General features: G+C 39.3%; 2 protein-coding genes across 2 annotated transcripts in view; both read left to right on the top strand.

Annotated features, from left to right (window-relative positions):
* Positions 1-27,874, top strand: part of LOC133992170 (craniofacial development protein 2-like) — a 780,535-nt gene that overhangs the window by 497,781 nt on the left and 254,880 nt on the right. The gene's annotated exons all lie outside the window — the stretch shown is intronic.
* fancl (FA complementation group L) lies at positions 285-27,868 on the top strand. The gene is made up of 14 exons (XM_062430636.1): positions 285-573; positions 1,160-1,218; positions 1,367-1,427; positions 1,953-2,009; positions 2,303-2,400; positions 10,807-10,903; positions 13,553-13,621; positions 19,824-19,974; positions 20,199-20,282; positions 22,523-22,568; positions 24,014-24,095; positions 24,980-25,096; positions 26,641-26,712; positions 27,165-27,868. Exons 1-14 carry the CDS (start codon positions 487-489, stop codon positions 27,198-27,200), a joined length of 1,116 nt encoding a protein of 371 aa, XP_062286620.1. The 5' UTR covers positions 285-486; the 3' UTR covers positions 27,201-27,868.

Raw genomic sequence — 27,874 nt, 5'->3', positions numbered from 1 at the left:
TCGAAGTCGTGAAGCAGATTTCGTATTGTACTTTTGATTATAACAAAAACTGACTAAATAAACTCTGTAACAGTGAAAACTAACAGTACAAACGTAATATTTGCCAATATAACGTAATGATAAAATATATATTAACGCACACTCAGTTTAACGTCAATCAACAAGTGTTAGTAACGAAATTCCTATATTTTCGGTAGTCATTGAAGGCAGCGCCGTGACGTCGGTGTGTTTTGCTTTTCATGGCGGGATGTGGAGCTTTCTTTCTCAACCTGCGTACACGAGTTACAGCTACAACAACTTATTAACGTCATGGTAAACTCTGCTTTTCAACAGCATAAGTTGAAATATTAACGTTCAAATATCTGGTTCATTTACAAGTCGTAAACACATTGCTAGTTTACCCTGTCTGCTTGTTAGCGTTAGCTGAGGAAGTAGTCCTGCTGTTTGACAGCTGACTGAAAGTGTAAAGAAGATAAAGTTAATGCGATGGAAAGTTTACTAGTAGAAGACAACCCGCTGCTTTTACCTCTCAATAAGGACAAAACTGTCTATGACGGATTCATCACAGTCCAGGTAAGTGAATGTGTCAGTAGGATGTTGTTTCTGATAAACCAAACTCCGTTCAAAAATCAGTCAATTTAAATATCGCTCGCTGTGGACGCATTTTAACATCTGCTAGAATATAATTTTAGACATTTAACACATCTGTAGAAGCAGTTGTTACATTCGGCATACATTTACCTTCCAACACTTACACAACTATGTTCTATGATGACTATCATTGTATTAGTCATCGTTATTATTATTATTAACGTTAATGATGATTATAGATGCAGACTCAGCATAGCATGCAAAGCAACTGCAAACTTGATATTTTATTACAACAGCTGTTATGACTAATGTTTGGTTTAAGCTGAATTGAATAGTTAATACTGATTCAGACTAGGTGCAGTGTGGTATGATACACTCTGCTTATAAACATTTACCAAAAAGAAACCTTAAATTACCCAATATTCGAATGGAGTTTGGCAAGCCACATGTTCTTTTCTATTAAGTTAGTTTTGGATATGCAGGCTAACATGATTTAGTGTTACAAATACTATATTTATACTATTGTTTTGTTGCTTTTTAATGTAACAGTCATGATATATCTTCACAGGAGAGAGACTTCAGAATGAGAATACTACTACCACCAAATCGGCAACTCAAACAGGCCAAGTAAATATGACAATTTCACCCTGTCTTTACAAGATACATAGTCCAGTCATATTGTCTTGAAAATAGTTTTACAAAATGATGCCCAAATTATATGTGTTTTATTTACTATTTCCAGTGGTTGTAACAATGCATAACTATGTTCTTGTAGGCTGCACTGCTGTTGGCAGTTGAAAGACCTGTTGCGTGGATATGAGCACATAGTGAAGCAGGTAACCTCACATCCAGGACCAAACCCTGTGTTGTATTTTTACTGCAAGTTGCATCATAATATATTTTTATTGCATTGTGTCTACTGTCTCTGATTGAGCTTGTGTTGATTGTTCTGCATTTTATCATTTTTGTCATGTCATTCTGGCTCCCTTTGTGCCGGCCGCGTCGTGCCTGGTGTCGCTCCTGTACTCTCTGTCACCCGTCAGGCTCGCCTCACTCTTGAAGCAGAGAAAAATATTTTTCACTGTTTAATTAACATCGCCTGGAAAATGTCCCTATTTGTTATGTGGCCCCTCAGGGTTATTTGGATGAGATTGATATTTCACCCCGGGCTGCAAAGTTCATTATTTTCACAGCCTTTAAGCTATCATTAATTATTAAAGCAGGTGGCAGCCCCCATTAATCACAAACACTGTGTTTGATTTGAATGGCTGGCTAGAGGAGAAGAAAAAAAAATAGACAGTGTCACTTCATTATCCTCCCATTCAAGGATGTCTTTCCCCTCTTGTTTGACTTCTTCACAGAGGCTGCAGCAGTCGGCTGATCTTGTCAGTTTCATTCTGGAGCTGAAGACCGTCTTGGTAAGGAGGGGATTGACACATTGGTTTGCTCAGTCACTTTGACATTGTTGGTTTATGAATAGGACGTAAATGGGAACCTTCAGGCACTATCAATAGCCTTGATTGTGAGGTACAGGTGAATGTATATATGTAGTGAGATTAATGGAAAGTGTAATGAATGGCCTGTTTTCCACCAAACAAAAACAGTTTTTCTGTATTTATGTTTGCTTTTAAGTAGGAAGACGATGGTGCTGATATGATGTGTGCATGATAATCTGGGCTTAAAGTAAGACGTGTTTTCTCTGTCGTCGCAGGAAGTGGGCCTGAAGAGTCGTCCCGGGTGCCGCTCAATCCCATCTCCGCAGTATTACTCCCAGCTCATCTCTGAGATGGAGACCCTTGGGTGGGACAAGTAAGTGGGCCACTAGGAGCAAAAGCACCAGCTATGTAAGCAGGTTTTAAAAGGAAGCTTTGACAGTAACTTAACAGATGTTGGAAAAGTTGACTGTGCACACCAATTTTTTATTATTGATTGGAGAGACAACAATGGGACAAAACGTACAATGCCAGACACTGTGAACAATATACAACACCTTAATAGGTCTGCATTGCTGATGAGACAATCAGCTAATTTAAGTAATTTATCATGGAAAAATACCAAATATTTGCTTATTGAAATCTCTTAAAAGTCAAGATTTTGTCTTTTTATGTCATTGTAAGTAGTCCTGTCATGATAATTACTTTTATTAAACGATATATTGTCCCAGAAATAATCGCGATAAACGATATTATTGTCATTTGAAGATCATTTTATACCACTGATATAATGATAATATAATAGTATAATAATGATTGGAGAGTGGGTGCTACACTTGTGTAAAAACACAGACTACCATTATGGTTGGGGACAGAGTTATTTACCTTTAATTCTTCTACAGTCTCCACTCAGGACGTACACAGTGAGGAATGGAGGACACTACTTGCTTAGCCAATGTGACATGAATAGTCTCTTAGCTGCTAATGTGAAGTGTGGTAATATAGAGTTAAAAAAAAAAGATCAAGGTCATGTCCATGTATCATACGATAAGTCCATATATAGACATGATAATGTCAATAATTACATATTGCAGATTTTATCAACTTAGAGTCTGCATCAGTTTTCTTCCAAATGAGAGCACAGTGTCATCGGCAGACTGCATTGTGGTCAATCTGCATTGCTTTTGCTTGTACAGTATATGCAGTGGAGCACAGCTGTATCTCTGACATAGTATTGGGCTGAGCTCACAGTGGAGCCCCCCCAACAACCATCAGTCAGGTGTCAGCAAACAAACACAATGATAGAACAGTTAGAAAATATACTGTAGATAATCATCCAACGCTATTGTCATTTTATTTGTTTTATTCATTTATTTATTTTTACGATATTTGGTTGAAAGCACCAGTCAGTGTGAGTATCTTGTGTGCATGTTCATTGCAACGTGCACTAACCAACTGCGAATCTGCACTTGTTTCAGTCTTTAGTTAGCTAAATGGTCCACATGCATGTTCATAAATCATTTACACTTTGGCTCGGACATGATCTATCTCTCTCCCCTCACCACCCCAGCTGAAATAAGGGATGGGAAGTGAAAGAAAAAGAGAGAGCATGTGAGAGGGAGAGAGATACTAGACATTAAAACGTAGTGGATGCAGACACGCTCAGATTTCTATACACTGCTGACAATTAAAGCATGGCAAATATTCAATCATGTTTTCCTGTCAGTGTATCAGGATAAGCCTCTCGAGAGGAATCGTCCTGTTTTTTCGAGAAGGTCGTTAAAGATGTAACTGTGATCCATGTCACAGCGATAAGACATTACTGCAAAGCTTGCTGGATGAATTACCACAATACAACGTGAATGTAAATAGTTGTTTAAAAAATGGCTTACAGTGAAAATCAAGATGATCAAATAATTATTTCTCTAAATGAACATCATGGTAATGTTGCCCTCCTCACTCACATGGTCCCAGGATGCTCTGAGAGTAATTTGCTTTTCACAATTATCCAAAGATCATCTCTGTGGTTTTCCTTTTCTTCCTAGAAGCTACACAGTGAACTTTTTAAAATATATATACGGGTCAATAATGTTTTTTAGTGTCCATGTGGTTTAGTCTAATTTAAAGGGGGTACAATTAGAAAATAAACAAATTAATAACTTGCACACATTCTTTGTTTGTGGACCCAGCATCAAATTTCTGCTTTTAATCCATTTAGAGAGAATATATTACAGGGTTATGGCAAAAAATGTCTAAGTGGTGTAACCATAAAAACTTTGTACCAAATAATTGCTTAAAGTCACTAAATTGTCAATAAAACACCATATCAACTAGTTTGGCATGATCTTACATTGTAACTTTTTATATTAAATAAAGGTAATGGAATACAATTGTTCTAAATATTACATTTAATCTGGAGAATCATGGAGATCAGGAAACATTTACATTTTTTTTTCAATTATTGTTTGCTATTTTTGTATGCTTTATTTAAGTACACTTAAATACACTGTAGGTGGATAAAATATTGAATATTTATCATTCTTTTGTGGTTACACCATTTGACATTTTCAGGAGCATTAAGTCTTACTCTTGGTTTTTTTTTTTTTAAATGGTGCAAATGTCATTTTAAATGACATAAAACCAACAAAAATACAAAATGTACATTTTAACAAACCTGATTTTATAATTATTTTTAAGATGCTCATCTTTCCAACCCTTATTTGTTACTGACCCAAATAGAAACCCAAGTTTATGGGAAAAATTGTAAGCTGCTAAAATGACAAGGAAAAATACATCTGAAACTGTAACTTATTTGGGGTTTATTTTTTGTATACTCTCCCTAGAGGTAAGATAACATACCTAACAGTGTTGAGCCGTATCTATATATATATATATATATATGTGGAAAAACCTCAGCTGCTTTAAATGACTATATGGAGCACTGCTTGTGTTTTTTTCCCCCAGCAGCATAAACTAATCGGAGAAGCCCTGCAACAACACAGCTCCACATTAACAAATGGCTCTTAATGACTTCCTTATTTTTAGTTATTGAGTTATAGTTAAATCCAGGTCACATTTAATAACTGTCAGCCCACGTGCACTGACAGGGGCCTCGCTAATACCGCCCGACTCCACTCGTCGGGAGAGGAGAAAAAGGAGGGGTGGGGTTAGGGAAGATATCCGTTCTCCCCCAGCTCGGATTAAGCCTTGACTACTACACTCATTTTCCACTTTCCTATTAATGACCACGGCTACAATTATGATATTAGCAAAATGCAAATGGCTCTAATTGAAGACTCTCAGGTTTTAATAGGAGAAGGGAGGAAGGGGAGGGGGAGGGGGTGAAGGTATGCTTTATGCTGGAAATGGGACCAACATCATTTTCAGTGTCGCGTTACGGTTAGGAGGCATTATACACAGTGGGCCTCAATCTCCAAAGCACTCGAGATTCGCTTAGCGTCTTAATTGGTATGGGCCGTGCTAATAGCCACCAGGGGTTTTTCAGTTGTAATTCTGTCTGCTGATTGGGCCAGGTAAGTGAGTCTTTCTCTCTCACTCTCTCTCTCTCTCTCTTTCCATGTCTCCCATCTCTGTATTTGGAGAGTGTGGTCATCTTTAATTGGCTGGAGATGGCATACCATGTGTTAATTAATGGAAAATGAGGTCAAGTAGGTCAGCTGCCATCACTTGGTAGCCCCCGAAATGTGGCCCCCCGGAAGCTCTGGGCCTTATTACGGGGCACAGCTGGAATACACTCTTCTTATCACAGTGTTGTCACTCTGTCACACTGTGTTGCTGCTCTTCTGAGGCCAGTTATGGTGGCTCTTTGACAGCAGGGCTCTACTAGGCCAACCAAGACAAGGCATAAGGGATTAAACACCTTCTAACATGTTTTTTTTTTTCTTCATCTTTAGTTTTAGTAACATTATTAGGCCAGCTAATAAATGACTCATATAATCATGTGATGCATGCAATCACAAATGGTGGTAGGAGTTATGCAGTTACACCCAGTAAGTAATGAGAATGTCCTGGTTAACACAGTGAGACTGTAAACCAGGCTAATGAATATATAGGAGTCTCTGTGCTTTATGAAATTAGTTTGTTTTCATGCATTACATTTGTATGCATGTTAGGTGCATCATCCTCTATTTCCTTTAACATACCTTGTGTATGCTGTATATTTTTCATGCAACACTACATGTGTTTGCCTCATCGGTCATGAATCACTTACTTGACACACGAAAAAACTCAAAGAGGAGCACACGCACGCAGGCAAAAAAGTGAATGTAGTGCACTGTTTGGAAGCAGCTCACTTGGCTGCGGAGTTGCAAATGGGATGCTCTCATCAGTCTTCCCAGCAGGACGTCTGACTGTCACGCTGTTTCCATCACGGCCAAGTAGGGGCAGAATGCAAGTCCCTGCTATGGTGGGCGTGAGACCCCAGAGAGGGTGTGTGTGTGTGTGTGTGTGTGTGTGTGTGTGTGTGTGTGTGTGTGTGTGTGTGTGTGTGTGTGTGTGTGTGTGGTGTGTGTGTGTGTGTGTGTGTGTGTGTGTGTGTGTGTGTGTGTGTGTGTGTGTGTGTGTGTGTGTGAAGACTTTGTTACTTCTTTAGTTTCCAAAAACAAAACCTTAAAGTTTGCTGATAGTGAGCACTGGTCTGTCGTGTCCCCTCTTTATACAGAATGAACAGTTTCCTGAGGTCTTTTTTTCAAGCTAGTTATTTATTGTTTTACAGCTTTAATATTTGCTTTGAAAGCTTTTAACACACACTGCCCTGGGGGTACCATTTCAAGTTCAACTCAGTTAAACTTCAATTCTGTTCACTTTTTGTTCAAGTACATATATAGTACATCATTTTCATGTTTGTCCAGCTTTTGGATAGCATCTAAGATTCAAACCTCAGAGTGGGTGTTTCCAATAGTATCAGTTGAGTGACTGCACAGGAGGTGTTTCAGTCATGTATTTCAATCATCTGTTTCACATGTGTCTGACAGAACAGAGACGCTTTTATTTGAACCAATACAGCCGTCTGCACAGGCAGCATAAATGCTTTTGACTGACTCACGCTATACAAGCAGGAATATGACATGAAGCTTTTATATTTCAAGTATAGTTTCTTCCATTTGACAAGCACAGTTTTACAATGATTGTGTTGTTAAGTTTTGGCATTCGAGGTTCATTTTGATTGTACTAGGGTCTTACTAATATTGGATTTTTTGGGCCTATACCAATATTAGGAAGTAAAAAAAATTACGATATCGACACATTGGCCTATTATATAATATGTACGGAATATATAGATAAACACATTTTTTTGTAATAATCCCTCTAATGTAATAAAGGTATGATATTTTACTTTATTGTATAAAATGACATCAATGAACTAAAACGATAACATGCAAATATTAAACTTGAATTAAGAAAAAGGGTCAAATATACATAAAATACCATCTATATAACAAAAAACAAAAAAAAGGCACATATCTGACACATATTCACTGATACTGATATATATGTGATAGGTCAATATCGGCTGACCGAAATATCAGTCGGGTTCTAGATTGTACTTATACAATGCAGAATAGGTGGAGGATAGTTCAGGTAGCTTGTTAACGTTAATACTGTTTATATATTATTTAAACACCTGTGGAGGGCCACTGTCCTACTCCTATACAAACACAGGGGTTTAGGTAGCGTTAGCTGTCTTTCTATCATGGGTTTAGTAGCAGCATGTTACCGCTTGGTATGTTCCCATGTGCTTTGAACCACAACATTGAGTAACATATAGAGGTATAAAGTAATGTTAGGAGTGCTGACTAACTTAACACCTGCTGACAGCATCAGTCCCCATGCTGGTTAATTGCTTCTCTTGTTCACACAGATATTATGCCAGTCAGATTACCAATATTGTCCATCAGTACCAACACCATGGACAACACCAATGTAGGGGGGTGTTGTCACCGAATACAAATAAATGAAACTTCTTCAATTTGGTATTTGAAACAGTGGGTGGTAAAAGTTTTGTTCAAGTCTAAATGTCTTTTAGTCATTTTTAATTACATTTATTATCACATTTGGCTTTTTTTTAAAAATCTGAAAATACTCTATACTGTATGTTTGCCAATTAAGCCTTAACAGACTACAGAAGCACCAGAGTATATGCAGTGATTTACTCAGGTGTCGTGACACAAATGGGATGAAAGTGAAACAGATTTTCCTTTTCATAGAGCCGGAATTCTTTTATTCATGCGTTCTGCAACGCACCAGCACTTTATTTTAATGATTCAACTTCTTTATTGATCATTTGGACGCTTGTCACTTTGTTCGCTTGCACAGGTCTATTAACCGGTCTTGCTTGACAGATTTGTGTATTTATTGCCGTTGGCGGTAATGGGTATTTTATGGGTCTGTAATATTTGTATATGTGTACCCGAGGATACGGAGTGTTGTCTATTGAAGAAGTTCTCCACTGCTGCCAGATTATTTTAATCTGCTGTCGGCAGGTAGCACCGCTATCAGTATCGACACACTCCTCAAATTGTGTGTTTGTGTATGTGTGTGTGTTACAGAGAGAAGATTGGGCGATGTGTTTGGGAGATCTTCACGTGGAGATAGTTTTAGAGATGGGGAGATGGAGTAGAGATGGGGGAGGGGGGGGTTGAAACTGAGTAACAGCGGGAGCAGAAAGAGAGTCGAATCGGCCTGATCATGATATCGTGTGTTTGTATGGGCGCGTATGACACTTCAACGCCGCCGCCCTTCACCCGTGTTTGATTGCGAGTGCGCGAGCGAGCAGACACTTTTACGAGCCGGGCACAGCGGACGTCGTCTGCCATCATTCCATCACTTCCCCTAAGTGTGTGTGTCATCCCCGAGCACACCCGCTCACATCACTCCTTCTCTAACACACTCCATAAATCCTAAGCAGATATACAGCCGACGTCAGGCCCCGGCACAGAGCGTCCATCGTAATGTACTGTAAATCTGGAAGGGGGTTGGGGGGGGGGGGGGGCTGTCCAAATCCTTTGTCTCACATCAGTCTTTTGTCTGTCTTAGTAGATTGGAAATGGACTGGAGAGAAACTGTAGAAGGAGTGGAGAGAGGGAGGATGTGACTTCTTAGTGTGGTGGAGCGGCAGAGGGAGCAGTAAATCTGACAGCAGTGTTGGTGCACGCTCTCGGTCACATCAGTGTTTTGTCCTCTGCCTCAATATGTTATAATTAGCTCAGGGAGGAGGGGGGGGGGGTCTGATTTACAGGTTGACTTAAGCTTGATAATTTGTAGTCACCCTAAGGTCACCTGCAGACACATCATTTTATAAGAGCTTGTTGTTTGCTTGTCATGGCTGTACATGACAGACCTGGTACAAAAAGAACTAGTATGCACAATACTTTGCATCTGGCGCATGAGAAGGAGCAGAGAGATCATTACTAAGTTGAAGAAGAAAAACATTTTCTTTTGACTCACAGAAAAATGAATCTGCAACTATTTTGATAATCAATTTTCAAGCAAACGCAGCAATTTGATGGTTCAAATGTGAGATTTTGCAGCTTTTTTCTTTCTTATCTTTAAGTAAATCGAGTTTTAAAGTGTCAAACATTTAACCACCGTGTGCTTTAGATACTGTGATGGATGTTTTTTCACTGGTAACTGATGTTTAAAAGACCAAACAACTGATGGAGGTTCATTTAAATCCTAGTCTGATGAGGTTCAGATGAGCATCGTTTCACATTTTACAGAAATATAACCAATTCTGAACTAGTTAAGATTGTCATTGTGCCCTTTTTACAGTGATTTGAGTGCTTATTCATACTGTACATGAAGCCAACACATAACATTGCCATCACATTAACCTTGATTAGATACATGTGTGAAAGGGGCTTTTTTTCTTCACTTCATAAAGCCAATAGTTTCTGTTGTCATTCACTCTCCAAAAAACATCATGCCTACATTTCCCAGCATGCAGTCTCACCTCTAGAATTTAGCTTTTGTCACAAGATCTAGAACAATTCCATTTTTTTCTGAGTTTAAGGCTGGGTGAACCCTCACCTATTCAGCGGTAGGAAACCGTAGGCTTTGAGCTTTGAGTCCTTAAATAAATGTAATTTGTTGTAACAAACATCCACCTGTTCCTCACAGTCATCTTTTGAATGTGACTGTGTCAATTAGTGCACATTAGCAGCTTTATTTCATTGTGCCGTTAATGAAAGCTGTATTAAAACAGAGCGGTATGAAGGCTTGGTGTGCGAGCTGAGCTTCACTCCTGTTCTTTGTACCCGTTAGTTGATGTGCTGGCAGTGGAGCCCTCGGTTATTAATTATTTCAGTGCAATTACCAGAGTGTACATGGCGTCAGTCTGTTTGCTTACAGTTTTGTTAGGGAGCACAAAATCCAAAGTGTTTCTCTGGTGACTCAGTATGACAATAATGCTTTTGGGCTCAGCGTGATTGGATTTGTTTTATTCCTCCATTAGAGCAGTAAAAAAAAAAAGGCACTTTCTGGAGAAGAATGCAAATTAGAATTTAGACGTGTAAAGCTTGTAGTTTTCTCCTGCAGGATTCAGGTGTGAATGCTGAGCTGTGGCTTCATGTAATGTCACTGTGTTTGTACCCAGAGTGATAAATCTGAAGGCAGAGTTGATGTCTCAATATAGCTTTCTGCAGCCGTGATTAATGACGGATGATGGCTGCTGTCAGTTTACAGTGTAACGTGTCCCCTCTTCTCTGTGAGCAGAGTCACTATGTTGATTTATCGTGCATACTTTGTGTGTGTCCGTCTTCAGGCTGCTCTTCATAGACACCGAGTTCCGCACGTTGAGGCTGAAGGCGGAGGACTCTTGTGGAAGGCAGCACATTCTCACTATTAACCTCAAGTCTAAGGTAAGTCACACTCTTACCTGCGCGCACAGGAATACACACAGTTTACTATAAGGAGTGGATCATTTTCACTCTGGAAATTATTCATCATCAAATGGAATGCTCTACAGCTTGATGTTGACCTGCAGCCAATCCAAATCCAAACAGCCCGACTTCACTGAACGCATACCCGATGTTCAATTTGCTGATAGCAAATCAGTGATTTACATCTGCGCCCCTAAATCTAGGTCAAACTAGAGAGGGTGTGGAGAGACATGATAACCCGCTGTGACTGAGATGTAGCACAGATAAAACATCTCCACATAGACCTCAGCGTGATGGAAAACCTTTCTCTATGAATACAGAAAACCAATACACCCACTTTCACCCACTCATCTGCATAGACGCTGCCTCCATTCGCCGCTATCCAAAAACCCCTCTTACCTATTGTAGGTAAAGCTAAACGCAGGATGGTGGAATGGCAGCGTTAATGTAGAGCGATTGAAATGTTTGCGTGTCACAGATCTCCATATTGTCAGATGAGATGTGACAGAGTGTGTTTAGTGAGATTTTGTCTCAGGAACACGTGATGAATTTTGGTTAATTTTCATTTTTGAATAGGAAATGTGTCTAATCTAGACTCTATAATGGTTACAGGTAACATATAACAACAATAAAGGTGCTTCTTATGTTGCTGATAACTCCCTCATATTGGCTAAAGGATCCCCGCGTTTCTATAGGCACTAGTTTGAGGACCACAATCAATATAAAGAATTTAATAAGGTAAACAGAAGCACTTCCAATGTATTACAACTTGGGTTTTATTTTCATAATTTTGACCTTTATTTTTATCAGCAATGAAAATAAGTGAAACGCATTCCATCAGACAGGTTGTAAACAAACCAGCAGTTTAGCCAGATTATCTACTCCACTTTTTTACTTTTCTATGTACTCATTTGCCCCAGTGGTCATCCGTGGTACTGCAGCCAAAAAGTTTTACAAGTTTTATACGTTGAAGTTTTCAAGGTTGAGTGTAATGAAGGAATAATATTTGTTTGTTTTTTTCAAAGCCACAATAGATACTGTAAATTCTAATATAATGTGTGGTATGGACATAATTATTGAGTCTCAAATTATAGCCAGAGGAATGATAGCCAATGCTCCAAAAATAAGACCCAAAGTCAGAATAAAAATGTGTTTTCCTAACATAACTAATAATAATAATAATGATAATAACCGATAACATAAGAATATGAGCAAAGAAAGACAGTGAGATGTCAGCATACATTTCATAATATTTAAAATACACACCTACTATTGCACAAGTAGGATTACCTTTCTCACCTCAACTCTTCTCTTAAAATCTAAGGCAGAGAAGAGCATCTATTGGCTGCCAGGAGTGTAAGTAGCACACAGTGGGGTTGTGTATTCTGGACATAGTGGGTGGGTGGGCATGATGATGAGGTGGTGCTTACCTAAGCCCAGATGACATCCACCAGGGGCATGGGAGGGGTGCCGAGACCCCACTCTGCGCCCACCTGCCCAGCTGGCCCTCCTCACCTCCTCTGGCAGCGGGTAAAAATAGCTTGCAGTCCTCTATGTGTTCCAGCTGCTTCCACCAGTTTCAGCGCCAGGTCATCCCTCACCAGGCACAGCGAGGGAGGAGGCAGCGCTGGCACGGACACATGGAGGCTTATGTGGCAGGGGAGTGGGAGAGGAAGAGCAGGGGGGAAAGGATGGAAAGTTGCATGATGTTGAAGGTGAAAGAAGAGAGGAAGTCTGACCAAATCCTATTATAAAGGACTCTATAAGGTTTTGGCAACACGTTAAATCTGGCGAGCACTGATGCAAGGGTTTACTGTAAATTCTAAATACTCAAATAAAAGACAGTATTTGAAGAATTAAATAGAATAAATATAGCTAGCTAGCTCAGTAGTTGAAATAACTAGCCCCAGCTGTTTTTAATGCTTCCAGCTGACTGCTTTTAAAACACAAACCTGTAGCAGTGTCTTAAATATGCACTTAATGGTATCATCCATGTCCATATATCCATTGTGCTTAAAGACAGGCCAGACATATCAGACTAAAGTTAGATTTATGTTTTAATGTTTAACTTTCACTTTTAATGTTACACTGAAAAAGTCTTTTAGGGTGAGGATTAACCAGTGCGTATGTACAGGTGTTACCTGTAACCCCAAAAAATATAGTTCCCAGATTAAATGTTCTTGGGCCTTAAAATGAAGATAGTTAGCCCGACATGCTAACGATAGCAGAGCTTTGTTAGAACAGAGAATCATACTATTAGGCTTTAGTCTTCCTAGTAAAATATGCAAAATATGCCTTATAGTCAATGAAAATCATAGAAACCAGGACCACAGAGGCTTTACTGACCTTTCAATATTCTAGCCAATGTAGAAACATCACGTAAGAGGGAAATGCTGAGACAAAAAAAAAACTTACAGAGACAGACAGAGGAAAAAAATATTTTATTATAATTTGGATGCAAATGTCACACTTTGTCACAGTAAATGAAAGCTGTAGTCCCTGCCATCCTGTCTGAGACTTTCTGACGCAGGGATTCAGAGGATCACTCATTATTTATATTACATAAAAAAATCAATGAACTTAATTTAAGATAGATAACTGTCCTCTCCTCCTCTCCTACATTCACAGCACCCTGCAGAGGCTCCTGAATGCTCGGCTGACCTTCCAGTCCCTCTGGCCATAACCTGGACACCACAGGTATTTATACACTGATGCACTCACTACTGCGAGTCTATCAGCTCTTAATAGGCAATTTTCTTTTCGGTGTCTTTGACCATAAACCACAATAAGTATCTTCATTCTGTTTTTTTTTTTTTTTTAACCACTTATCCTTTAGAGGGTTGTGTGGGAGCTGGAGCCAATCTCAGCTGACATTGGGCGGTTTAGAGGTGGGGTACACCCTGGACAGGTCGCCAGTCAATCACAGGGCTAACATATAATATAGAGACATACAACCATTCACACCTACAGGCAATTCAGAGTCAACAATTAACCTAAGATAACCTATGTTTTTGGTGTGTGGGAGGAATGCACAGAGAGAACATGCAAACTTCACTCAGAAGCAACCACAGCTGGCTGGTTTGAAACCAGGACCCTCTTGCTGTGAGGTGACAGCGCTAACCACTGCCCCACCATGCTGCCCACAATAGATACAATAAGCATCTTACACATTTAAAGTGTAAACAGTTCTATAAATGTCTGAATTTCAAAAAAAGAAGAAAATCTGTGAAAATATGGCAATAAATGTAAACCAATACTACAAGCATTAACATTCAACAATGAATTAAAGATGATAACCTATTTCTGAGATCAAATATCTGTCTTAATACAAGACCGGATTAAGAATATGACAACAAATGTGAAAATGGTCACTAAGGTGTTAAAAGCCAAACTGCTATATTCTGTTTTTGAATGAGTACTATCTGTGATTTAATGCAGCTGGTGTCTATATGCGTACTATGAGCTGCCCACTATATTTCTCATCATTTTAGACAAGGCCCACTGTAATTAAATCCCAAAAGAAGCTACATAATAACAGACTCAAAATGTCCAATTCAAAAAAATTACTGATGTCCTCAGGGTTTTACATATTTGAACTATTATGAAGTTCATTTAACTTCAGCAATGCTCTACCATAACTCATCCAACTGCACTTATTGCAAAAAGCTCTTGGAAGTTATATATTGAAGTTTTATATTAGGTTAGGTGCTGCATAGAGATAGAGGCACTACTGTGGTTAAGTGTAAAGTGCAATTGTAATTGTTTGTTTGGGTCTTTTTCTTTTTTTTTTTGTACTGCTGACATGGCAGTACTTACAGTACTTCATCCCTAATCCTGAAGATCTTCCTCTCAGGCTGCATGAAGCCTGGTTCATAAACATAGAGTGAGGGGTTAAAAGCAGTCCAGTCATAGATACCTTCGGTCTTTTTATTCATAATTCACAATCTGATCATTTGGATTTCATCTACATCCAAATTTATTTTCAGTATCTGCACAACATGTAATTATTATCCTTTATATACTGTATGTTTCATGTCATACATTCCCATTACTGTTGTCCATCACGGTGGATAAATGTGTAATATAGCACATTTCTAGAGGAGAATGAGCTGATTCTGTCACATGATTTATTGAGCAAATTAACATGATATTTTTTGAGGCGATGTCTCCCATTTATTGTTTTGTGATATGACATTTTTTCAGACCCTTTGAGGCCGAAACTGCGCTTACACAAATACACTTGACTCATCCTCCGCCACCTATTGCATAATTTGACAAAACACTTCTCCACCTGCTGTATTAAGACGTTTTTTTTCCCCCTCTCAGCCCCTTAAATTTAGTCCACTATAATTGGCACCAAACGGCTTTGATGTAAAACCAGCTGCGGGCTCTTTGTATCTCTTTGCCTCCTCGTTATTGTTGTTTGCCGTCTTGCTTCTTTCACTCCGGCTCTGCTTTTCATCTCTGTCACTGCCTCTGAGTCTGTGTGTCACTTACTCACTCACTCATTCACACACACACACACACACACGCACACACACACACATATTCACAGAGATGTCTTGAGTTTTTTTTTTCTTTTTAATAGTCACACCAACAGTCACTTTGTCCATCATAAAAACTACCGCTCCATATCTTAGTATTGCACTGGTCCATTCGCAGTGTTTCAAATATATTACAGAAGGATGCTGTCAGTGTGTGTGTGTGTGTGTGTGTGTGTGCGTGTGCGTGTGCGTGTGCGTGTGCGTGTGCGTGTGCGTGTGCGTGTGCGTGTGCGTGTGTGTGTGTGACGGTGTAGGCAAAAATCTGAGAGAGGAGAGAAGAGTGAGAAAGAGAATTTGAGGAGAGGGATGCTAATGTGTGGGCAGATCTGTGTGTGTGTGTGTGTGTATATGTGTGTGTGTGTGTGTGTGTGTGTGTTGCTGAGCTGATACATGGCAGGCGTACAGTGAGGACCAGCTTAGAACAGCGCTACCGTATGGAGCCTGTCTGCCTGCTGGGCCGTTGATGGATCTCTCCCACACTGCAACATGAAGTGTGTGTGTGTGTATATATATGTGTGTGCGCTTGCATCTGTGCCAAGTGTGTTTTTTTGTCTGATGTGTGTGTGTGTGTGTGTGTGTGTGTGTGTGTGTGTGTGTGTGTGTGTGTGTGTGTGTGTGTGTGTGTGTGTGTGTGTGTGTGTGTGTGTGTGTGTGTGTGTGTGTGTGTGTGTGTGTGTGTGTGTGTGTGTGTGTGTGTGTGTGTGTGGCGGGGGGGAAGGGCCTGTCTGTCGGCAGTCCTGACATGTTCATTTGAATGAGTAATTATTGCCTGCCCCATTGCAGGGCCAAGACGTGCCACTCTGTGCATTTGTGTGGAACTAGAATGGGGAATAGAAATAAACCTCAGTGTACGTGTGTCTGTGTGTGTGTAGCTTGTGTCTTTTGGTGCACACAGATTATGCAAAGGTGATTTTTAACAACTAAAACTGCGTGTATTAAGAGACTTAAGTTAAGTGTGAATTTAAAAAAAAGTGAATGAGAGTGTCACTTGCTAAAAAGTGGACATCATAACCACTGCTGAATAGTCAACCAGTCCTGCGTCTGTCTGTGTAGTCATGGCCAATACTATGAGGACCAGTGTGTCAGATTTAGTGGCATCTAGCAGAATAGACGTAGCAGAAATGAAATATAATATTAGTATGTTTTAATTAGTGTATAATCACCTGAAAATAAGAATCACTGTGTTTTTGTTACCTTAGAATGAAGCCTGTATATCTACATAGGGAGCGGGTCCTCTTACACGGAGCCTGCCATGTTTCTACGGTAACCCAGAAGGAACTAGAGAGGATCTAGAGAGGGCTTTTTGTGTTTTTCGTGAGTTTCTCAGCCACTGTAGGTTCTCCTTTAAGCTTGGAAGGGGAGGGGGGGCAGTCTGCACACACTGGTCTTATAAGGTATGAAACTAATAGTTTACATAAAACTTACGATTTTCACTGTTAATGAATTGCTACATCTGTAAAATTCCAAAAATAACAACAAACGGTGCCCATTTCAACTTACCATTCAAATTTGGGACTTATTTTAGGATGTTGACTTATCATAGGAGTGTTGATGTGTCCTTGAGCAAGCCACTAAACCAAGTCGCTACATACATTTGCATGAGTTGTTTTGGAGAAAGACGTCTGCAAATGTATGTGATGTAGTCCTTTACTTTGTTGGATTAGTAAAGGCAAGAACAAATAAAAACCCAAAGTGTTTTAAGTGTTTATAGTCATCTCTGAAAATCAATGATGTACATAATAAACATTTTTATATACAAAAGTCAAATCTGTAAAGTACCTCTATATGTCTACATCCCAAAGTAAGCAGCACATGATAGATCAGATCATACCTCATGCATAGTCATCCACAATCATACCATCTTGTTATGACATATAATATCTGCATTATGCTGATGTACTTCCCAACACTGTATCTCTTTAAAGCTGTCTCCTTCCTTGAAGAGGACAAAATAGACTTGCCCAATAATACTGTTGTGTCTGTCATAGAGGACACAGCCACAACTTCTACAATGTGTTTCATTGCAAAAATACCAATGTCTGAAAAGAGAACCCGATTATGTATTAAATCATTTATAGGATGAGAATAGTTCTTTTTTTCCCCAAGACTTCCTTTATGACCAGAAGCTTTTTCGGTAAGAAATGAATAAGCAGGAAATATGTGTCAAAATAAAAGTTTAGTAGCATCCATGTAAGGACGAGTGAATTCTTTCAGGCCGGCTGCTTTCAGGACCTAAATTGAGGTCAGTCAGAGATATCATAAATTGATAAAGAAGACTGATTGAGATGGCCAAGGAGCAAATCTCAGCTCAGATTTGAGTCTCTTTCATATCTTCTCCGGTCTCACTCACGTTCTTCTCTCAGATAAAGCAGGAATTCAATTACCAGCTCTTCTTCCTTTTTTTTTTTTTTTTTTTTTTTTTTTTTTTTTAATATCTTCCTGAACTAGGCCTCGTGCGTAGTTATCCTGAGCTGTAACCGTAATCATGCCACTGGCATTAATTGGGCTGTAATTGCCGAGGCTCTCAGCACCTGGACGATGCTTAATTGTGTGCACTGTGCTGGCACAATGACCCATAATTTTTGGTTCATTTTTTCCCCTAATTTTTTCCCTCTCATTCCATCTGTATTGCTCTCCCACACCTCTATCAGCTTCCCTTTCTCTCCTCCTGTGTGTGTGTGTGTGTGTGTGTGTGTGTGTGTGTGTGTGTGTGTGTGTGTGTGTGTGTGTGTGTGTGTGTGTGTGTGTGTGTGTGTGTGTGTGTGTGTGTGTGTGTGTGTGTGTGTGTGTGTGTGTGTGTGTGTGTGTGTGTGTGTGTGTGTGTGTGTGTGTGTGTACCTTAAGTTGTTTCAGTTTTTACCAACTTGTCAATTGCTATATACACTCTCACTTCCCTCCATTTGCAACAAATGAGCTTTTAGCTGGATCAAAAGTAAAATATCCAGCTTTTCAGGATGCTATTTCAATGTTTTCATTAAACTAATAAAAGTAAAGGATGCACTCTTTCCATGTTTCTATGGGCGCCATTCATTAAAGCAACATCATGCAACTATTTTACCTAAAAAAAAAACACCTTCAGAATCATTTTGATGGTACACTGACTTGTAACAGGGAGTATGGGGAGTATAGGGAGTCTCTTTCATTCCCACTCCACACCCTGCGTAACATAGTGGTTCTTGTACCATGTTATTCATGTCCTATGAGTACTTGTGGATGGGTCTTCAGCTAATAAACAACAGCTGGCTGGTCTGATGAGCGCTTTGGTGAATTACAACCACTTGTTATCACACCAACATCTAACTGTATCATTATCAACAGAAGTAAGATACATACTAACAGTGACTGGACTGTATTTTTAAGTGGTTTGAGAAGATGATATGGATCACAGTAGATGGTAACATCAGTCGGTGTAACGCTAGCTGTTAACAACTACATTGTATCTACATAGCTCCTACTTTCTGCAGTATTTCTAACTGATCTGCTAAACAAAGAGCTCCAAATATCTCCAAATCTTGGTCGACTTGTTTTTATTGAAGAATAGCGCCACGAAACAAGTTCTGCTAACTCAGCGATAAATACGTTCAATAAAGTTCTTCGAAATAAAAGCTCTGTTAGTTTGTCAGTCGAAAAACTTTTAATATGAAGCAGCAGCAACAAATGTTTTTTCACCAGCAGTAACAACTTTGCTCCAATACAGCTGAAAGCTATCAGGAAACAGTAAAATAAGGCTGAGATCTAAAAGTATAAACAGAACACAAGAGAAATCTCAGATGATTTTTAAGTGCACTTGACAGATTTTCGGTCGCCGTGTTATAAACAGAATTAAATGCACCAGCATCCTGTAATCGCTGCTGCTCAGCAGATGTTATATAAAACAAATCTGATATTTTTCCAGTCTTATATTACTATACATATTTTTCAGTTTAAATCAGTTATAATTGAAAACTGATACAGATTCTCATGGATTGGATTTACAGTCTGTTACTGTTTTGGTTGACTCTCTTGGCTCTCATATCGAAAAAGCTTTGTAAAATGACTCGACAGGACCTGCCATGACAGACAAAGTTAGCAGCAAGCTAGCAGAAGAGGTAGATATTTGTATCAGTTGGTGGAGACTGGCAGAGCTAATAGGAGAGTGGACTTTCATTCACCAGGTGGACAGGAACACGGGTCCAAATAATGGTACTCAGTGTGTTTACGTGCTCACTACCGGTTGCAGCTAGTTAAGGAAGGCTATTATAGACTATAAAAAACATGTCAAACACAAATGTATTATATATTACGAAATAACTTTATTTTCAGCTGCTAACAGATGTGCTTTTTCTGTTCTGTTCTGTTGTGTTTTGGTTCGGTAGAGTACTCTGGAGCAGCTTCACAGCCAGTTCCTGCTGGTTTTAGAGTCCCTGACCGACTTCTGGGACGTCCTGGATGAAATTGACAGCAAGACCTGGATTCTGGAACCGGAAAAACCCTGCCGGGCCGACACCATGAGAAGGATCGCCATCGGTACTGTTAAAACATACAGGCTAATTCAAGTCAGACAGTTTATTTGTAGAGCCCAGTATCACATACACTAACCAATACGTATGCTAAAAAAGCTTGTTTGTTTGGGGCAAATATATATATATTCCTGTGTGTGTGTGTGTGTGTGTGTGTGTGTGTGTGTGTGTGTGTGTGTGTGTGTGTGTGTGTGTGTGTGTGTGTGTGTGTGTGTGTGTGTGTGTGTGTAGGAAACAACGTATCCATCAAAGTGGAGGTGGATCCCAGACACCCTAAGATGCTGCCAGAGTGCTGCCTGCTGGGAGCCGAGCATGGTGGGTAGGACCCCAGAGACATGGCAACACTTCAAAGTGCGTTTTGAGGCAGTGCAAGAGCATAAGAAGTGTATCTGCACTATTACACACCAGACACTGACACGCCGTATTATGGCATGTGAAATCCTCTCCTCATAATAAAACACTTATCGTGGACCCACGAGGTTTTGTGAATTAATAATTACATAAATTAGTTTTAGGATTCGCAGGTGATACATTGAGGGTGAGGACAGTCATGTAAAGAATAAATGGAAGGACAGAATCAACAAAGAATCAGTGTATAAGCCTTCCATTTGTGTAACTAAAGTATAATAGAGCTTATATTTCTGTAACTCACTAAACCTGAAATGTATAGTTTAACTGATTTAACTGAGACGGTACACTGCAAAAAATCTGTCCAAGGCTTAAAAATAGTGTTTGTGAGCCAACATTTTTTTCTTGTCTCGGGGAAAACTGATATTGCATTACATTTTGATCAATATCCAATATTGTTGCATTTTGGTTTTTATTCTAGTAGAATAATACATTTCTGTACAACAACATTTCTGTTTCCTAACACCATCAGAGGAGGTTATCATGTGATTTTCAGCCCTGAGTACTTTCTGCAGGTCTTCCTGTCATGCTGCATGGAGGCTCTACTAGCTCCCTCAATGAATCCTCCAATCAGAATGTTAGAGAACCGTCTTGGAGGCAAAAATGTCCACCAAGTACTGTATATTTCTGTCATGATAACTATTGTTGGACGATATATTGTCCCAGAAATAATCGCGATAAACGATATAATTGTCATTTGAAGATCATTTCATACCACTGATATACTGATAATATAATAGCATGATAATGATTGGAGAGTGGGCGCGACAGTACTTGCTTAGCCAATGTGACATGAATAGCCTCTTAGCTGCTAATGTGAAGTGTGGCAATACTGAGGTCAAAGGTCATGTCCATGTATCATATGATAAGTCCATATATAGACATGATGATGTTGATAATTACATTATTGTATGATAAGTCGATCATTATTGTGACAGGCCTACCAAGTACTTTGCGAGTAAATCGAACTTAAATTTTTAAAGCGAGGTGGTAACAATGACGCCACCTGCTGTCAAGAAAAAAACACTGATTTCAACAATTCCACTCAGATGAACTGATTCTATGTAGCTGCTGAAAATGCAGCTACTCTAATTTGAATCAACATGTATTTCATTCGTGTTGATTAGTTGTGTATTGTATAAAATGTCAGTAGTAACAATGGTGAAAAAAGCCCCTCAGAATTTCCCAGAAATGCCATCTTCACTTTTACTTTTAAACCCCCCAAAATATTCTATTTTCAATGTTTATCCACTGAGAAAAAACAACAAATCCTCCCATCTGAGAAGCTGGACCCTTTCTTATTAAATCATTCATTAATTATCAAAATACTCTTGTATATTTTTGTCCTAATAATCAGTTAATGGACTCATTGTTTCATCACTAATAGGACTGACTGTGTCCTGATTGCTGCCATCAGATAGCGTTGCCCTGCCAGCTGAGGATCAACCCAGGCAATAAAGTACAAACTCTGCCTGCGTTCACCATTATTCAGATCAGATCAGTAAGACGCTGCCAGGTTTTGAATAGCACTCCACATGTCTCGACTCCAGCCGGGGGCTGCTTGTGTTGACTGTATTGTCTATCGTCGTGTCAGAGGACTCGCTTCCAGAATGGCATGTTTTCATTCTCGCCACGCCGACACCCGAGCCAGCCGGCGAACTTGGGCGCTTTCTATTTAAGTCCCTGTCAATTGCGGGCCATTGTTTCTGTAAACCCAAGGTCACACAAACTCCTAGTCTGTTGCCTAGCAATGCAACTCAAAAAGATATTAAACACACACACACTTCAGCCAACCTAAGACGTGGAGGCAGGCGACGACCCTCCGATACGAGGGGTCACGAAGAAATATTGCTTTTTGCATGTAGGAATAACAAATAGTGAAAGTGATGAGTGGCGCACGCAGACAAAGCTCCCCTGTGAACAGAGGAAGCAATGATGCTTCATATCTGACAGACGTGACACCGCTGACTGGTGTGAGCCGTCTCTGTCAAAGAGGAGATGGCGTTTGAGAATGATTCTTTATTTAAAGATAGTCTAATGTTCTGAGCGCTCAGTCGATACAGTCTCATACTTTTCCAAATATAAGAAGTATAACTTACATCACATATCAAATCATTTCTTTGTGTGTGTGTATGTGTGTGTTGCAGTGGTGACTCCTCTGAGGAACAAGCTGAATGCCAACATGCACTTGTGGTGAGTGATCCATGCTGCTTCTCATCAATCAGCCTTTTTGTTGAGTTTATGACTGGGTGATAATTCAATATATATACTCAATATAATATGTTCAATATAATAGTTTTTTAACTAATATAATCATATGATGATAAGATTTTTCATGGCCTTTTCCAATGTTCCATCTTCTAAATGAACGATTCAGAGCACATTATAATAAAAAATGCACAAAATCCGTTATTGAAGGTTGTGCTTTATACATATGCAGAGTTTGGTAGGTTTAATATTATGTATATTACTAATGCTTAATTGATATGATTCAGCATTATTAACAGATCTATGTAACGACCAACACTAACAGTGTATTATTTTTACTCTCGGTATTATGAGACTTTCTTACCCCCTGCCCTGTAATCTGGAGCCCACTGTATCCTACTGATGATGTAAACCAGTCCACACAGAAAGTATCACCTGACTCTACATTTTAGCATCTTTCAGCTCATTGTTTTGGTTTTACAGCTTTACTGTTTGAGTTCAGTCTCTCTGCTGCCTTTAAATGTGTTTCCAGCTACAGCTGCTTTCATTTAGGCTGGGTATCGTTTAAAACATTACAATACCAGTATCAATCTAAGTACCTTTATAGTGATACTGATACCAACTGAGTACTTCATTTAAATGGCATAAAATGTCACCACAAATGCTCAAAATCTGTAGATAGTCAAATAGTCATATTTTCTAGCTCTGGGTGCAAAAAGGATTAATTGCAGGTATCATGTGATGGGAGACGTTTCAATACTACTTGGTATTGATTTATTTCAGTGGATATCTTAAAGGTATGGAGTACTGATACTGACCCAGCTCTAGTTTTCATAGACAAAGCTACCTGCTCAGCACCAAACCGCAAACACACACAGTTAGCTGTAGACTAGCTGGTGAACACAGTGGAGCATTTAGCAGTTAAAGAGTCACATATTTCCCCTCAAGAGTTGAAAATCCTACATGGTCTTGCCCCTCCACCACTGACACCAGAACCACAAGGTCCACAGAAATATCTGACTCTTTAGCTACTAAACGCTCCACTCTGTTACCTCGTTTTCTCTCACCATTACATTAACTCATCTTATGAGCGTCTGAAGCTTCGAGTAAACCTGTACATACCACATTCAACACTGATTGTACAAACATTTTTTAAAAAGACATGATTGCTCTTCATTTTACTTCTTTTTTTTTTTTTTTTTTTACATTAGCCTTCCTGTGTGACACGTCTCAGGGAAAAAAAACCTCCACCAACCCTTCATCTTCACTCTTCAGTTTAAAGCAGCAGCAGAAACATTTCTATTTTTTTCACTTTTTTTTTTTTTATAGCGATGGTGAAAGTCTCCTAATCATCCCCCAGTGTCTTTGCTCAGGCTCATTTGCATGTGGTTAATTAGTGTGTGAAGGAGCTGTCTGTGGTCTGCTGGCAGGAACCCGGACTCCAGCGTCTTGAACAACCTCCGGGATGTTTTGGAGATCGAATTCCCGTCACCTGCCACCCACGAAAAATCTGTATGTCACACAGTTGCCCCCTTTTCCATTTCAAACATGTCCATTCCCCATCACGATTACCTCAAGGAGCTGCGTGTGTGTGTGTGTGTTTACATCCTGTTTGTGTGTCTGTTTGAGCTTCAAGTTATAAGGGGGCGGATGTACACTGACGCCTATTTTTCTGTCTATTTCCATTCTCTCTCTCTCTCTCTCTCTCTCTCTCTCTCTCTCTCTCTCTCTCTCTCTCTCTCTCTCTCTCTCTCTCTCTCTCTCTCTCTCTCTCTCTCTCTCTGTGTGTTTTGTTTTTCCAAGAAGTGGGCACAAATTCTCCTTTAATTGGGTTGTTTACAGATAAGATCATTAGAATAACAAAGATGGCAGAATTCTCCGCACTATCAAATCTCTTTAATCACACAAAACCATTTATCTCTCTTTTTTTTAATACTCGTTCCTTTTTTTTCCTTTTTTTTTTTACCCCTCCCCTCTCTGCGGTTGGGTTGAAAGGGCGTCGTGTTTATCCGCTGTCGCCGCAGTGATTAATGCTTCAGCTTCATTAACATTCAGAGGAGTGCTAAAAAGTTGAGTTGACCAGATGTTGATTTTTTTTTTCTTTTTTTTTTTACCTGCCATCCTCTCTTAATGGATAGCTCCAGAAAAACAGGAGCTTCTCATTACAGACAAAAATATGAAAGTGTGTGTGTGTGTGTGTGTGTGTGTGTGTGTGTGTGTGTGTGTGTGTGTGTGTGTGTGTGTGTGTGTGTGTAGGTTATAGAAGCCCCAAACTTCAACATCTGCAGCTGTATCTATGTGGTAGAAGTGCTTGTGAGGAAACCATGCTGTATATTTCCAATAATTCATTTTTTTTCTCTGTGTGTGTGTGTGTGTGTGTGTGTGTGTGTGTGTAGAGCTTCAGTGTTGAATGTGGGATCTGTTACGCTTATCGTCTTGAGGCTGCGATCCCTGATCAGGTGTGTAATGACCCTCGCTGTGGTCAGCCCTTCCACCAGGCCTGCCTGTATGAGGTATGAACACACACACACACACACACACACACACACACACATACACACACACGCACACACACTTCCTTCCAGGTGCTGACTGAAAAGTTGTGACATAAACCAGATGTGTCAATCTGAGCATTATCCACATATTCACTGTGTGGATGATGGACATTTTAAACTCATTATTTTAAATATATTTTAGTGTTCCCCTTGGCAACTGTACATTTAGCTTTAACCAATTAGGCAAGAGAACTGCTAGCTTATATTTTCATAATCAGTTCATCTGTCATAATTCTTAATAGTAACTGATTGATTGATTGTTTGATTTGTCAGGAAACAGTGAAAAATGTCACATCAATCACATCAATTTCCCAGAATACAAGATGACATCTTTAAAAAGCTATTCATATCATATATATTAACTATCAGAAAATAATAAGTATAAGTAGAGCTGCAACAAAAATAAAAGTTTAGGTTATTTTTCAACAAAGCTGTAGAAAATGTAGTGATTTCCTAAATGTGCTGATGTGTCGTATATGTCAACGGTTCAATGAGAAAATCAACAGATTATTGAATAATGAAAATAATTAGCAGCACTAACAAACAATTACTCACAGCAGATGATGGAACCAGTGAAGTTTTAATATGTTGCTTAAAAAATGACTTGAAAATTGCTTGTTCATTTTGACTCAAATAACTGTCAGATATTTCCTGCTGAAACTGAACATTTAGCAGCTGTCGTCCACCTCTAAAGTGATCAATGTGATGCAGTTTGATCAATTCCCAATCTATAAAACATAACCGATCAATACGCTAGTGAGTTGTGTGAGTTGCAGAACCTGAAATGTGATATTTTGATCACAGTTTACATGAATAATCATGAATAATCAATAGTTTAAAATCCTTTCTTTTCTCAGTGCAGATTTGTACTGTCTGCTGATCTAAATGTGCTCCACAGGTTTTCCTATGTAAAATTGGAATATACAAAAATAACATAATGAGCATAAACTAAATGAGTGGACACAAACTGAATATTCATTTGTGCAAAATATTTATTTGATACATCAGGCAAGAAAAAACACGACACACAGTTTTCAGTCAAAATCAACACCTTAAATACTAATTAGAATGGAGCTTCAACATAGTACTATCACAGCAAGTTGAGGCCAGCAGGCAGCCAAGCAGTGAATTCACTTCCTAATTGAATGTATATAGTATGTGTACATTGTTATCACAAATGTAAACTAAGTGAATGTCAGCGTACCAATAGATAAACTGGTGTAATGTAGTACAGAGCAAAGGGAAAAGAAGTTGTACATGTAGCGCGCGCGGGGGGGGGGGTAAGCTCACAAATGGCAGGACATTCAAAAGTACCACATAAAAGCCCTCAAAATGCCTCACACTGTTGGATAATCTTGAAGGTACCTTTTTTAATTATTTTTTTTATGAAAGTGTGCAGTAATGAGCGTACATTGAAACAAGAGTTATTATCACTTGACATCGACGCGCCAAATCCAAGGTAACGATTTGTGCTCTTTCTCGTACCTTTTCTTCTCCTCCAGTGGCTGCGAGTGCTGCCCTCCAGCAGGCAGAGCTTCAACATTGTTTTCGGAGAGTGTCCTTACTGCAGCAAGGTATGCCCGCACCCTCCACCTCCTCTTCCTAATTAACTGACAGCTCCAGTAAAGGCCTTCACTGCAGAGTCAATAGATATTTCCACATACTTAATTAGCACATCTCTATACATCATGAAGCCTTCTGTGTTGTGAAAGGCTGCAGAGTGCGTTCGGGACAATGTTGCCGCCATTCAGCCGCCTCCTCCTTAAGCTACTACTTCTGTCATAAAGGAGTACAGTATGTGATACACGCGATGTCAGTGAATGCAGCACGGGCATTGATTGGGAAGATAAATCATTTCTTAGTTTAATGTGTGCATATGATTTCAAGTGTTTGGTAGTCCTTCATGTGACTCAGTCAGAGAGCGAAAGGCCACTTCATTCTTCTTCTTTTTTTATATATATATACATATATGAAGCAACTGAAGAACATTTCACAAACTTAAGCTTCTTCTTCTTCTTCATTTCAGCCCATTACTGTGAAAATGGCGGCCCAGAAGTCTTGAGGAGTGGCCTCGTGATCCATCTCAGTTTTGGGAGAAACAGCTTTAGAAAAGATAGCGGTACCACCAGAGAGGAGGAGAGCCACGTGCCCTACATCCATCACCTGTTCACACACACACACAGGCTGAATTCAAATGTCCAGACTTCACCACACTCACAGATTTGAGTGTTGAGGTCTTCCTGCAGATGTTCCCGGCCTGCAGCAACAGTCTTTAACCCTTACATACTGTTCATATTCTACACCCTGGCAGTATGTTCCATGTCTAAGAATTCCCTCATTAAAAGTATCTATACCAAATTTTGAACCACAGATGTTTAGAAAGCATCAATAATCGATCTGACTGATCAATACATGTGTGAGAGCAGAGAGAGTGTATTTTTTAGGTTTTACACCACTCATTTTTGGAGGAAAAAACAGCTACTATCAAACAATATCATGTCCTATTTAACATAAGACATCAAATTTCAGAATAAAACATTTGTGGTGTTTTTACAGCTGTTAATGTCAAAATGAGTCAAATTTGACCCTGAACAGTATGTAAGGGTTAAAGTGACAATGAAACATTTGTACAAAGAATGCTACTACTAAAAAATGTTTATTATAATAATAAAAAATAATATGTGTAAAATATTTACTTTAAATAAATTTTTCACTTTTGTTGGGATGTAGAGATGT

This window comes from Scomber scombrus, chromosome 12 (genome assembly GCF_963691925.1).
Source record: "Scomber scombrus chromosome 12, fScoSco1.1, whole genome shotgun sequence".
NCBI lineage: Eukaryota > Metazoa > Chordata > Actinopteri > Scombriformes > Scombridae > Scomber > Scomber scombrus.
The sequence above is the reverse complement of the archived record's forward strand: the minus strand, read 5'-3'. Positions and strand labels throughout refer to the sequence as shown.